This window comes from Engystomops pustulosus, chromosome 1 (genome assembly GCF_040894005.1).
Source record: "Engystomops pustulosus chromosome 1, aEngPut4.maternal, whole genome shotgun sequence".
Lineage (NCBI taxonomy): Eukaryota > Metazoa > Chordata > Amphibia > Anura > Leptodactylidae > Engystomops > Engystomops pustulosus.
The window spans coordinates 13,547,161-13,560,737 of NC_092411.1; the positions used below are offsets into that span (position 1 = coordinate 13,547,161).

A 13,577-nucleotide genomic window follows, 5' to 3' on the forward strand; every position below is an offset into this window, starting at 1 on the left:
CCCTCCCCTTGATCCCGGATCTCTTAAATCAGGTTTCTGGGGCCCAAGTTTTCTCTAAATTAGATCTCAGAGGGGCTTATAACCTGATTCGGATCCGGGAAGGGGATGAGTGGAAAACCGCATTTAATACACCTTTGGGACACTTTGAATACCTGGTTATGCCCTTTGGTTTGAGTAATGCCCCAGCGGTTTTTCAAGGGTTTATGAACTCCATCTTTCATGATTACATCGGTGTGTTTATGGTGGTTTATCTAGACGATATTTTGATTTTCTCTCCTGATATGGTTTCTCACCAGCAACATCTCCGCCAAGTACTTACCAGGTTGCGCAAAAACCACCTCTTCGCTAAGCTGGAAAAGTGTGTTTTTTGCGTCCAGAAGGTTTCCTTCTTAGGTTATGTTGTGACTCCCTCTGATGTACAGATGGATCCGAGTAAGGTTCAGGCGCTCACGGACTGGGTTCGGCCTACCAATCTTAAGGCCCTACAACGTTTTTTAGGTTTCGCTAACTATTATCGGAACTTTATAAAGAACTTTTCCGTGATCGCCAAACCCCTCACGGATCTAACCCGTAAGGGTGCTGATCCGAACAATTGGTCCCCTGCCGCTTGCTCAGCGTTTGAAACTTTAAAAGCGGCATTCTCGTCAGCCCCAGTCTTGGTTCAACCTGACCTCTCTCTACCGTTTGTTGTGGAGGTGGATGCCTCCGAGGTAGGAGTTGGTGCAGTGTTGTCTCAGGGGTCCTCCACTCTCACCAGACTTAGGCCCTGTGCATATTTCTCTAGAAAGTTTTCCTCTTGTGAGAGGAATTATGATATTGGTAATCGAGAGCTCCTTGCCATTAAGTGGGCATTTGAAGTCTGGCGACACTTTTTGGAGGGAGCTCTTCATCCGATCACTGTGCTCACGGATCATAAGAACTTAGTATATTTGGATACTGCTAAACGTTTGAACTCACGTCAGGCTAGGTGGGCCTTGTTTTTCTCTCGCTTCAATTTTGTGGTCACCTACCGACCTGAGTCAAAAAACGTGAAGGCTGATGCCTTGTCCCGTAGCTTCGGGACTCCTGAGCTTCCAGAGGCTACTGACAGTAATATTTTGTCTCCAGGGGTTGTGCTGGCAGCTGTCTCCTCCCACCTCTCCTCTCAAATTTTAGCAGGACAAAGATCTGCACCTAAAGACCTTCCGGAAGGCAAATTATTTGTTCCTCTTTCTTGTCGTTTGAGAGTGTTGGAGGAGACGCATTGCTCGGTGTTGGCAGGTCATCCGGGGATGCGGAGTACCTTGGATCTCTTGAAGAGAAGTTACTGGTGGCCTCACATGACTAAGGATGTGCACGCATTTGTCCAAGCCTGTCAGGTCTGTGCGCGAGGAAAGACTCCCAGGAGACGTCCTGAGGGGCCTCTTCTTCCGCTTCCAGTTCCCACCAGGCCGTGGTCTAAAGTGTCTATGGACTTTGTCACTGATCTGCCAGCGTCTCAAGGCTGTACAGTGGTTTGGGTAGTAGTGGACCGTTTCCCCTAAAATGGGACACTTTGTTCCATTAAAAAAGTTACCTTCAGCTGAAGAATTAGCTGAATTGTTTATACAGAATATTGTACGCCTCCATGATATACCAGATGATATTGTGTCAGATAGGGGCGTACAATTTGTTTCCAAATTTTGGCGAGCATTTTGTTCTAGACTGGAAGTTAATTTGTCGTTCTCGTCGGCGTTTCACCCTGAGTCTAATGGTCAGTCTGAGAGAATGAATCAGGAGATGATTCAATATCTGCGACTCTTTGTCTCGGACAGTCAGGACCAGTGGGTGAAATTCCTTCCGTTGGCAGAATTTGCTATTAATAACCACAGTAGTTCGTCCACACAGGTATCTCCGTTTTTCTGCAATTATGGTTTTCATCCACGTTTCTCTTTTTCATCTGTGCCTGTCTCTAATATTCCTCGAGCGGAAGCTATTACATCCAAGTTGCGCTCACTCTGGTCACAGGTTCGGGGGAATATTCAGAGGGCACAAAATTCTATGGTCCAACAAACTGAAAGAAGGCGCACTAACTCCGATACGTTTGTGGTGGGGGATAAAGTGTGGTTATCCACGAAAAACCTTAAATTGAAGGTCCCCTCTTTGAAGTTTGCGCCCAGGTTTGTGGGTCCGTTTGTTGTTAAGCATATTGTTAACCCGGTTTCCTTCAAGATTACACTTCCAGCAGGGTGGCGGGTCCATAACACCTTCCATAAGAGTCTTCTGAAGCGCTATGTTGAGCCTGTTTTGCCTCTTTCTGACCCTCCTTCTCCATCTATTGTGGAGGGGAATCTGGAATTTGAGGTAGAAAAAATTGTGAATTCCAGATGGGTAGGTAACTCCCTGCAGTACCTGGTCCATTGGAAAGGTTTTGGTCCTGAGGATAGGTCTTGGGTTTCGGCTAGAGATGTTCATGCTCCACGGTTACTCAGGTTGTTTCATCAGACCTACCCTCAGAAGCCATCTTTAAGATCTAGGGGTCCGAAGGTCCCCCGTCAGGGGGGGGTACTGTCAGGTTCACCCCGGCGCGTGTCCGCGCAAACTCCACCTCTCGTCCTGGGCAGCGGCTGCTAAGATCTCGCGCTGTCTAGGAGTGGCTGGGACTTTGAACCTCTGCTTGGTGCCTGTTGTTCTGCACTGTGAGGGGTTAATTCCCAGATGCTGTCCAGCTCCTATCAGGTTCTGGAGGTGGAGTTCTGGCTGCATAAATTGCAGCTTCACTAGTCACCTGTGCCAGTGTTTGAAATCTCTTTCTCCACTTGCTTGCTGCACTAGGTTGTATTGCTCAGTATCTGTATTGTTGTTACCTCGGCTAGTTTTTGACATTGACTATTTGCTTACTGACTTTGCTATTGACGTACCCTCCCGTTGTGACTCCGGCTAGTTTACGATTCTTTTGTGTTTTATGTTCGTCAGTCTGTTTGTATTTCCCTTCCCCCACTTAAACCAGTGTATTCCGAGTCTTCAAGTAGTCGCCCCACGGTTTAGCGTGGGGGGGCTATAGGAAGGGACAGAGGCTGGGGCAAGCTCAGGGCACACTATCCCCTGTCTTTTGTGTACCCAATCCTAACACTAAGGCTAAAGTACAGTAATTACCAACATCCAGAGATCAGTTTGTAACTAGGGGTCGTATGTAAGTCGAGTGTTCTTAAGTAGGGGACCGCCTGTATTTCATTATTTTAAATGTTTCTAGTCAGGGAGGTGTTTCAATTAGTATTTATGTGAAACGTAAACCTAACTCTATCTAAAGTGTGTTTTCATGGAGGTCATGTGATGGTGGAGGTCATGTGATGGTGGAGGTCATGTGATGGTGGAGGTCATGTGATGGTGGAGGTCATGTGATGGTGGAGGTCATGTGATGGTGGAGGTCATGTGTTGCTGCAGGTCATGTGTTGCTGCAGGTCATGTGTTGCTGCAGGTTATGTGATGGTGTAGGTCATGTGATGGTGGAGGTCATGTGTTGCTGCAGGTCATGTGATAGTGGAGGTCATGTGATGGTCTGCAGTTGCTTTGGTTCTGATAGTGGGAGATTTGTACAAGGTCAAAGGGATTTTGAATGGAAGGCTATCACTCCATTACACAACGCCATGCCATACCATGTGGACCACGTTTCAAAGGAGCCAATTTCATCCTACAACAGGACAATGACCCAAAGCTCCTGTTCCAAACCTGGACTATATTATCTATTCAGTTTGCAACAAATTTGAAAAATAAAAGTATGTTTTCATGGAAAACACATAATTGTCGAAGAGACTCCAAACCTTTGAGCAGTAGTATATATATGCTATGGGTGGCTTTAACCCCTTAACGCTCTGCGCCGTAGCTCTACGGCGCAGAGGTACAGGGAGTGTATGAAGAGGGCTCACGGGCTGAGTCCTCTTCATACAAGGGTGGGGGTTGTTGCATATTGCAGCAAACCCCCACCGCTAATAATTGCGGTCAGTGCTTGCACCGATCGCGGCTATTAACCCTTTCATCTTTATTCCAAACGTCATCGGGGGGCTGCGATCGGTTGCCATGGTAGCCTCGGGTTCATTGTAATGAATTAGCTGCAAAAATGCCATATATTGCAATACAGAAGTATTGCAGTATATGGTAGGAACGATCTGACCATCTAGGGTTAATGTACCCTAGATGGTCTAAGAATTAGTGGAAAAAAAAAGTTTAAAAAATAAAAACTAGAACTGATATAAAACCTAATAAACAGTAAAAATCACACATTAGGTATCACCGAGTGCAAAAATGGCCAATCTATCAAAATATAAAAGCGGTTACGGGCGGCGGTGACCTCCGAGACGGGAAATGGCGCCCAAATGTCCGAAATGCTACTTTTACACCTTTTTACATAACATAAAAAATGATCAAAATGTTGCACAGACCTCAAAATGGTAGCAATGAAAACGTTGCCTCATTTCGCAAAAAATGACATCACACATCTCCGTGCGCCAAAGTATGAAAAAGTTATTAGCGTCAGAAGATGGCAAAATTTTTTGTTTCTTTTTTGTACACATTCGTTTAATTTTTGAAAATGTATTAAAACACAATAAAACCAAAATAAATTTGGTATCACCGCGATCGCACCGAACCGAAGAATAAAGCTGAGGTGTTTTGAGTGCACAGTCAAAGTCGAAAAAACTGAGCCCACAAGAACGTGATTTTTTTTCAATTTTTTCACATTTGGAATTTTTTTTCAGCTTCGCAGTACACGGCATGTTAAAATAAATAACATTACGGGAAAGTAAAATTTGTTACGCACAAAATAAGCCCTCACACAGCTCTGTACACGGAAACATGAAAAAGTTATGGATTTTTGAAGTTGGAGAGCGAGAAATGAGCGGAAAAACCCTGCGTCCATAAGGGGTTAGAGTTAATGGGAGACCCGAGCATTTCTTTACTAAAACAGAACAGTAAAAGAACAGTGCAGAATAAAATATTTCAGATGTTTGCAGATGTTTTACTTGTAAGAACACATTGAAATAAGACTATTCTTCACTTTGCAGGTGTGCGCGCGTGTCTCCCGCTAAGTTCGGAGATGTTCAGAACATCTGGAATGTGAAGAATAGTGTTCTTTCAATGTGTTCTGCACTTAAATGCTCCTGTATTCACTGTTTTTAATGTTTTTATTCTATTCTTCACTTTGCAGATGTCCACGCGTGTCTTCCGATAGGTTCGGAGATACGCGCGCACAGAGAGGTGCGACCACAGACTAAGAGATTACCTTTAGTAACAGTCTACACCATCATGGATGCAGGACACACAAGGCCCCCCTAGTCACACCACCATCACATGTGCAGACCCGACTGAAGTTCACCAACGACCATCTGTATGATCCAGAGAAGGACACATGGTCTGATGAGACCAAAATAGAACATTTTGGCGTCAGTTTCCCAGTGATCACCAGATTGCTGGGAAACAGGAAAGGCATATATGGAAATCTCAGACAGTATCCTACACAATGTTAGTTTAACCTGTGTGATCATTACAGAGCCGGATCAGATCTGGCATTAGTTTCTGGTGGTGCTCGGTTCTTTATAACAGCCCAGTATGAATAAGACTCAACTGAAACAGAAAGCAAGCAGTGGTACTTACTGAGCACGGCATAAGTCTTGGGCTCCTTGGAGTTCAGATCTGACAAGTAATCCATGGTGTCCTGTAAACACTTTTCCGACAGATTTGCAGGAGCCACAATGATGACACCAAAGGCAAAAACCAACGTAAGGATCCGCACTGTCCACATGGCGCAGATTGCGGTGGCTTCCCAGAGTCCGGCTTTTATATCACAGGGTCCGGCTAGCGACAAATCACTAGAACGTCTTCTCACAAGAAGCAGCTGTGGAGCGTAAGCCGGAATCACTCTGCATAAAGTAAATCAATTACCATCCCGGCTTTACCTGTGAATAGGAGGCGTCTCGTGTTTCCTGTCCCATATGAAGTCTGAACCGGCCGGAAGGTTTTCGTGACGCAAATGCATCGACGTAGAACAGAAATGGTGTTTGGGTTTTCTTACGTAGACCTGGACTGATAATGAAATGATTGATTGATGTGTTATGAATATCGTTTGCAACGTCAGTAACTACAGCACAAACTCTTTATTTGGTCTCCACACGGATGTATATATGTATTCAGCTTCACATCACATGGCACTAATCATTTACTATATCCCTAGGTCATCATCTGATGTTCATGCCCCCTGTGCTTTCCAAAGTGATGGTACAGCTCCTCATTACCATGCTGAATAGGGGAACTATTAGTTTTAACGTAACCTCTTAGGGTGATTTCACGCGTCACGGTTTTTTGGACCGTTTTACACCCATACGTTTTTGTATGTTTACCGTACGTTTGGGCTGCTTTGAACCTGTTTTTCTTCATTTCTAGAAGTATTGGCAGCTGTGAAACAGATTACAACCAGCCAAACCCATGGTAAACATTCAAAAACGCATGCGTTTTAAAAACGGACTGAAAAAGCATGATTTAAAACGGTCCAAAAACGTGATGTGTGGCATCACCATTATGGGGCAAATTTACTAAGGGTCCGAACACCGCATTTTCGTCGGGTTTCCCAACTTTTTACTGTTTTGCCTTGAATTGCCCTGGGTTTTTGCGACACAAATCGGGGGGCTTGGACGTCGGACAACCTGACTGATTCGGACAAACCGCGGAATTTAAAAACGAAATTGTGACGCAAGATCAGCACTCACATGCACCGGGAAGAAGAAGTTGAACTCCGGGGACCTGAGCGGGGAAGCGACACATACAGGATATCGGGCGCATGATCTTAGTGAATCGCGTCAGTACCAAATCCTCGTCGGATAACGCACCTCAGGGATCGCGACGGAATGGATAAGTAAATGTGTCTCTATGTGTGCCCCTATGTATGTTTGCCACCTTCAAAGATCTATAACTTTTTCATTTTTCCATGTACAGATTTGTGTGAGGGCAAATTCTACTTGTTAGTGATGGTATTTACTATCTCATGTTGTGTACTGGGAAGAGGGAAAATGTGCTGAAATTGAGGATCAAACATATTTGCGCTAATTCTTTGGTTAGGTACAATCACGGGGATACCACACGCACACAAGTTTAATGTAGTTTTAATACATTTTTAAAAATTCAAACCTTTTGCACAAAAAAAAAATGTTGCCATCTTCTGACACTAATAACTTTTTCAAATTTCGTTACACGGATCTGGGTACGGTATAACTTTTTGCGAGACGATCTGATGTTTCCATTTCTATCATTTTGAGAACTGTACGACCTTTGGATCACTTTTAAAAAAAATTTTTTATGTAATGGAGAATTGCAAAAAAAAAAAAGCAGCTTTCAGACATTTGGGCTCTTTTTTCCGTTGCGCTGTTCACCTTCGATAATAACCATTTTTATATTTTGATAGACTGGGCATAACTAACATTTTATCAGTTCTAGGGAAAATGGGGGTGATTTGAACTTTTTTAGGTTTTTTTTTTTTTTTTTTTACTGTATTTATAGACCTCATATGATGCTTTAATCATATGAAGTCTGATCATTTCTGCCATCTACTGCAATACTGTAGGTCACTTGCAGTTTTGCAGTATACACAGGCAGCTTCAGATCACTCCTAATGAAACATCCTGGAGTCTCATACAGACTGCTTCTCCAGGTTGTCCTATCAATGGATTTTCGCTCCCCGATGACGTTACTGAGAGTGACAATGCTCCCAAGATGGCGGCCACTTAGCCAGCAGCAATTAAAAGGTTAACACCTACGATCGGTGTCAGGGTGTTACTACTGGATGTTTGCTGCACAGTGCAGCAAACCCCACATCTGTATGAAGAGGGCATGAACCCTCTTTATACATCCTTAACAGCTCTATGACGTATAGATACATCATGGAGCATTAAGAGGTTAAAAATCTATAACTTTTTTTATTTTTCCATCTTCAGAGCTTGTTTTACACGTAAAAATGACAGTATTTCATATTCCAAGCCGTGTATTCATTCAGACCTGATACATTAAGAGGCCAAAGCCGGCCCGCCAAGTTTGCTATAGTCTCTACCAGAAAACCAGTAGAGACAGGAGCAAAAGACTCTGCCAGTCCAGAGGCCGGAGCCTCTTAGTGAATATCGACATAGGACCGCCAGTGAGGGGGGGAGGGGGGCAATTCTACACGCCAGTCTTAATACCCCCCATAGTGTATAAAAAGAGGGGTTTCCCCATTTCTTCTCCCCAGCTGGATTCAGTGTCCTGCATCTCTTCAAAGTGACACTTTGTGCCATGACCAAAGTACATTTCAATCTCTGCTGTTTTGCCATTTTTTGGTGTTTTTGTTGCACCTGGTTTAGGATACTGTATAGTAAAAAGACGAAAAAAATTCTGTATCAGATACAAAATAATATAAAATTATTTTGCCTTGCAGCTAAACCTCCAACTTTCCTGCCTACAATAGGAAGATAATTGTGGTCAGACCTGAATTTGTTCATCCTACGTGTCTCTGAATCTTCTTTATGGGGCACATTTACTTACCTGGTCCCATCGCGATCCCCGAGGTGCGTTGTCCGCCGGAATCCACAGCTGACGCGATTCATGAAGATTGTGCGCCCGAGTTCCTGCATGTGTCGCTTCCCCGCCGAGGTCCCCCGGAGTTCACCTTCTTCTTCCCGGTGTATGTAAGTGCGTGTCTTGCGACAAAATTTGAATTTTAAATCCCGCGCGTAGTCCGAATCCGTCAGGTTGTCCGACTGCCACGGCCCCCGATTTGCGCTGCATGAAAGTCGGCGCGATTGCGCCAAAAACCGGTCACGTGCGCCAAAAACCCCTGTTAAATGCAGCTCAATACGGAAATTGTCGGGAAACCCGACGAAAATGCGGTCCGCGGACCCTTAGTAAATGTGCCCCATGTTTCCAATTCTGCTAGTGCAACATCCACCCACTGGAGCCTGACCTTGGTGTGGGCGCAGCTGGAGTGACTGGCTTCAAGTGACCGTTTTTTTTTTTCATTTTTAGTTTTTTGGGGGGTTTGAAGTTACAAAAATATATTTTTTGGTAATGTATAGTATATATTTTTTCAGTTTTCAAATTAACTTAATTGACCAAGTAATTCCCTAGTGCGGGACGGTCGTTTTGATTTATAATATGTATAGTCTGCGGCAAACGGAGAGACTATGGCAGTGATGGCGAACCTTTTAGAGCCTGAGTGCCCAAACTTCAACCAAAGCCACTTATTTATTGCAAAGTGCCAGCACAGCAATTTAAGCAGTAATGTATTTTCCTTGTTCACTGACAACCCTAATCCTTCAGCCTCCCAAGGACACCAACTCAGCTGAAAGGAGGAGGGCAAATTCATCTGTCATTGTAGGAAGATTCTTTGAGTCCTGTCTGGTGAACTTCATGCTGGGGTGATGGACAGGGTGCCCACAGAGAGGGCTCAGAGTGCCGCCTCTGGCACCAGTGCCATAGGTTCGCCACCCCTGGCCTATGGTGATGTTTTTTTAAAGTGTAGCGGGGGATTTTTTAAAATTTTGTTGGGGAATATTAATGTGTATTTTTATATATTTATTAATATGTGATGTGTTTGTGTGTGTTTTACATTCATATGTCCCCCATTAGGTCATAAAAAATCCCTGGGGGACATTTCCACATCATTTTTTACTTCTGGTTTTCAACTGTAATTGGGTATCTATAAAAGCAGAAAAGTGTCAGCAGTGCCAGCTCTGTATCGCGCTGCTACAGTTTGCTGCGGTAAGAAACAGCTTCTCCCGTTTCCCTGGGGTCTCCAGCTGCTGCTTGACAACCATAGACCTATCCATGGGATAGGGCCTAACTTGCTGATTAGTGGGGGTCTCAGAGCTGACGGAAATTGCCGAATTCCGGGCTCACCGATCTCTGTCAGCTCCATAGAGATTAATGGAGCAGGACGGTCATGCGCACCCATCTGCTCCATTAATCTGACGGCAATCTGAGTGGCAAGGGGTCCAAAGGACCCTAAGTTAATAATAGTTAATAATATTAATAATAGCAGCCCTAACACGTCAAGTTTTAAAACAGTTGAGTGTGGTTGTTTAATAAGTTCTGTTTTACATCATCATTCTAATAAAAGTTAAGTTTTAGCCTTGACCAATAAGGCTCTTTTTCTGTCTTAGGCACATAATATACACTACTCATTTATATTCAGCAGTCTCCTAAAATATAACAACACCGTACATGCACTAATATTATAGGTGTATACGTGTTACATATATGTGAGGGACACAAATACTAGACATACAATAACTGGAGGTGAGAGGTCACAATATAAGGGGGAGATGAGGAGGCCACAATATGAGGGGGAGATGAGGAGGCCACAATATGAGGGGGAGATGAGGAGGCCACAATATGAGGGGGAGATGAGGAGGCCACAATATAAGGGGGAGATGAGGAGGCCACAATATGAGGGGGAGATGAGGAGGCCACAATATGAGTCACAGTATGAGAGGGGACCAAAATATGGAAGGGGTTATGAGAGGAGAAAAATATGGGGCATATGAGAGTGGGCCTACAGTTTGGGTGGTATGAGAGTGGGGTACAATATAAGGGAGAGATGAGAGAGGGAAAATATGAGGAGGAGGAGATGAGAAGATAAAAGGGTCCACAATATTAGTAATAAATGAGAGGGTCCACAATGTGAGGGGGAGATGAAAGGGGTCACAATATGAGGAGGAAATGAGAGGACGCAATATGAGGGAGAGATCAGTGAAGCCACAATATGAGGGGGCGGTGAGGGTCCACAATATTGAGGGGAAGATGTGAGGCCACAATATGAAGGGGAGATGAGAGGAGCCACAATATGAAGGGGAGGTGAGGGTCCAAAATATGAGGAGAAGATGAGAGGGGCCACAATATGAGGGGGAGGTGAGAGGAGGCCACAATATGAGGGGGAGGTGAGGGCCCAAAATATGAGGGGTAGATGAGAGAAGGCCACAATATAAGGGGGGGGGGTGAGAGGAGACCACAATATGAGGGAGAGATAAGAGGCCACAATATAAGGGGAAGGTGAGAGACCACAATAGGAGCTGGCAGAGGCACCAATTGCTTTCAATAGGTCCTACCTAATGCTGAACTTTACATCCATGTTCACAAGATTGAATTAAATTTCAGGTGCGTCTGGGGAATCTTCTCCCTGACATAGAGATGTTCCGGTAGGAGATTCACCAGATGCACCTAAAATTTATTTTAACCCCTTCCCTCAGAGGCCCTTTTTCCTTTTTGCGTTTCCATTTTTTACTCCCCGTTCAAAAATCTCTAAATTTTTTATTTCTCCATGAAAAGAGCTGTGTGAGGGCTTGTAACAAATTGCACTTCATAGTGACCATATTTAGTGTTCAATGCCATGTACTGGGAAGTGGGAAAAAAATTCCAAATTCTGTGAAAATGGGCTTGGATTTTACGGTTTTCACTGTGCTCCCCAAATGACATGTCTTCTTTATTCTTTGGGTCGGTGCGATCATGGGGATACCAAATTTATAAAGGTTTTATAATGTTTTCATACATTTACAAAAAATTAAACCTCCAGCACAAAAAAAATTTCTTCATTTTGCCATCTTCTGGCATTAATTACTTTCTGATACTTTGGTGTACGGAGCTGTAGGTGGTGTCATTTCTTGCAACTTCTGATGATGTTTTCTATGTTACCATTTTAAGGACTGTACGACCTTTTAATCACTTTTTTTAAAATTTTTGATAGTTTTCAAAATGGCAAAAAAGTGGCATTTTCGACTTTGGGCGCTATTTTCCATTGTGGGGTTAAATGCCAGGTATAACCATATTTTGATAGATCTGACATTTTGGGACGCGGCAATACCTAACATGTTTATGATTTTTACTGTTTGTTTATTTATATGCGTTCTAATCAAAGCGGGTGATTTGAATTTTTAGGGTTTTTTTAATATAATTTTTTTTTTTAACTTTTGTTTTATTTTTTTTTTACTATTTTCTAGACCCCCTACGTACATTAACCCTAGGTTGTCTGATTGATCCTACCATATACCGTATATACTCGAGTATAAGCCAAGAAAAAAATAAAGTCACAACTCACCTGCCCCCCACAGATCTTCTCTTCTTCCGTCAGCATGATAGTGTGTGCCGGGCCATGTGCACAGACCCGTCACTGACCTGGAGCTGAAACAAGAAGAGGACCTGCCCGGAGCCTCGGAACGGTGAGTACTTAGTTTATTTTTTTTGTGCTGCGCAAACTGGGGGTTGGCTATATACTAAAGGGGGCTGGCTAAAAAGTACTGGGGGCTGGCAGGCTATATACTACAGGGGGCTGGCTATATACTAAAGGGGGCTGGCTATATACTAGAGATGGCTTGCTGGCTATATACTAGAGAGGATTTGCTGGCTATATACTAAAGGGGGCTGGCTATAGAGTACCGGGGGCTGGCAGGCTATATACTAAAGAGGGCTGGCTATATACTAAAGAGGAATGGCTGGCTATATACTAAAGGGGGCTGGCTATATACTACAGGGGGCTGGCTGGCTATAGAGTACCGGGGGCTGGCAGGCTATATACTAAAGGGGGATGGCTGGCTCTATACTAAAGGGGGATGGCTGGCTATATACTACAGGGGGCTGGCTGGCTGTATACTACAGGGGGCTGGCTGGCTATATACCACAGGGGGCTGGCTGGCTATATACCACAGGGGCTGGATATATACTACAGGGGGCTGTGACCAATGCATTTCCCACCCTCGGCTTATACTCGAGTCAATAGTTTTTCCCAGTTTTTGGTTGTAAAATTAGGGGACTCAGCTTATACTCGAATATATACGGTACTCGAGCCCAGATCGAGTAGCTTGGGGCAGAGTGGCAGAGCTGCAGGCCTAGCAGGGGGTAAGCCCTCTGTCGGGAGACAGCAGCACCAGGCTCTGTGCAGATATAAGATTATCAATATAAAACAAAGTATAATTGACTACAACTTTAACCCTTCCTTCCAGACGCATAGGGAATATAGCTGCAATATCAGAAGAAGGTGAAAATGACCTTAAAGGGAGCGGGTTTAGTTCTCAATGCCCTACTGAGTTGGCCAATACATTATGCATCCGTTATTTATAATGGAAGAAAAAGTAGATTTTATATCAATGTTATCAGTTATATATTCAACATTATTAATAACAGAAAGGTAACTGCAGAAATCACTGACGTGACGTGGACTTATCCTACCAGCAGCCTCTAATGCTGATTAGTTATCTTAGTCCTAGTTCATACCACGGTCTGTGGAGTCCCCTGCTAGTTATAATCTGTTACATATCTATATTACTGCTATAAGTAATGGAAGGGAAACTTTCTTACATACAAGTCTATAGGAACGGTGGGAAATGGAAGGTGTTTAGTTTATCATCCGTTTTAGGAGTCCACTATTTTTTGCAGAGCAATGAACAACAAGAGCTTCCGGGAACTTAGACAAAGATATATAATTAATTGTATAAGGTTTGCGAACAGGAACAGGGACCATGTGATTTGCATTGTTTACATTCCTGATTACAAGTGTTTCATTGTAAACGCATATTTAATAAGGGCAAGCTCCTTCCAGCTGCCTCTAAATCAGT

The 13,577-nt window shown here is 43.8% G+C and overlaps 1 protein-coding gene and 1 long non-coding RNA gene across 3 annotated transcripts in view; one reads left to right on the forward strand and one right to left on the reverse strand.

Moving 5' to 3' along the window:
* Positions 1–6,097, reverse strand: part of LOC140117038 (O-acyltransferase like protein-like) — a 44,561-nt gene extending 38,464 nt beyond the window's left edge. Inside the window, exon 1 of one of the 2 annotated variants that reach the window (XM_072133479.1) lies at positions 5,910–6,097. Coding sequence is in view for 1 of the 2 variants with exons in the window: in XM_072133474.1 (XP_071989575.1) it covers positions 5,608–5,755 (148 nt within the window). In the remaining variant the exon portion in view is untranslated. Of the gene's footprint in view, positions 1–5,607 lie in introns of both variants that reach the window. The other variant, XM_072133474.1, reaches the window with a different exon arrangement.
* Positions 1–7,303, forward strand: part of LOC140117051 (uncharacterized) — a 66,970-nt gene extending 59,667 nt beyond the window's left edge. Inside the window, exon 3 of the long non-coding RNA XR_011852992.1 lies at positions 5,162–7,303. This is a non-coding gene — a long non-coding RNA (uncharacterized lncRNA). The remainder of the gene's footprint in view (positions 1–5,161) is intronic.
* Positions 7,304–13,577: the final 6,274 nt, after the last annotated feature.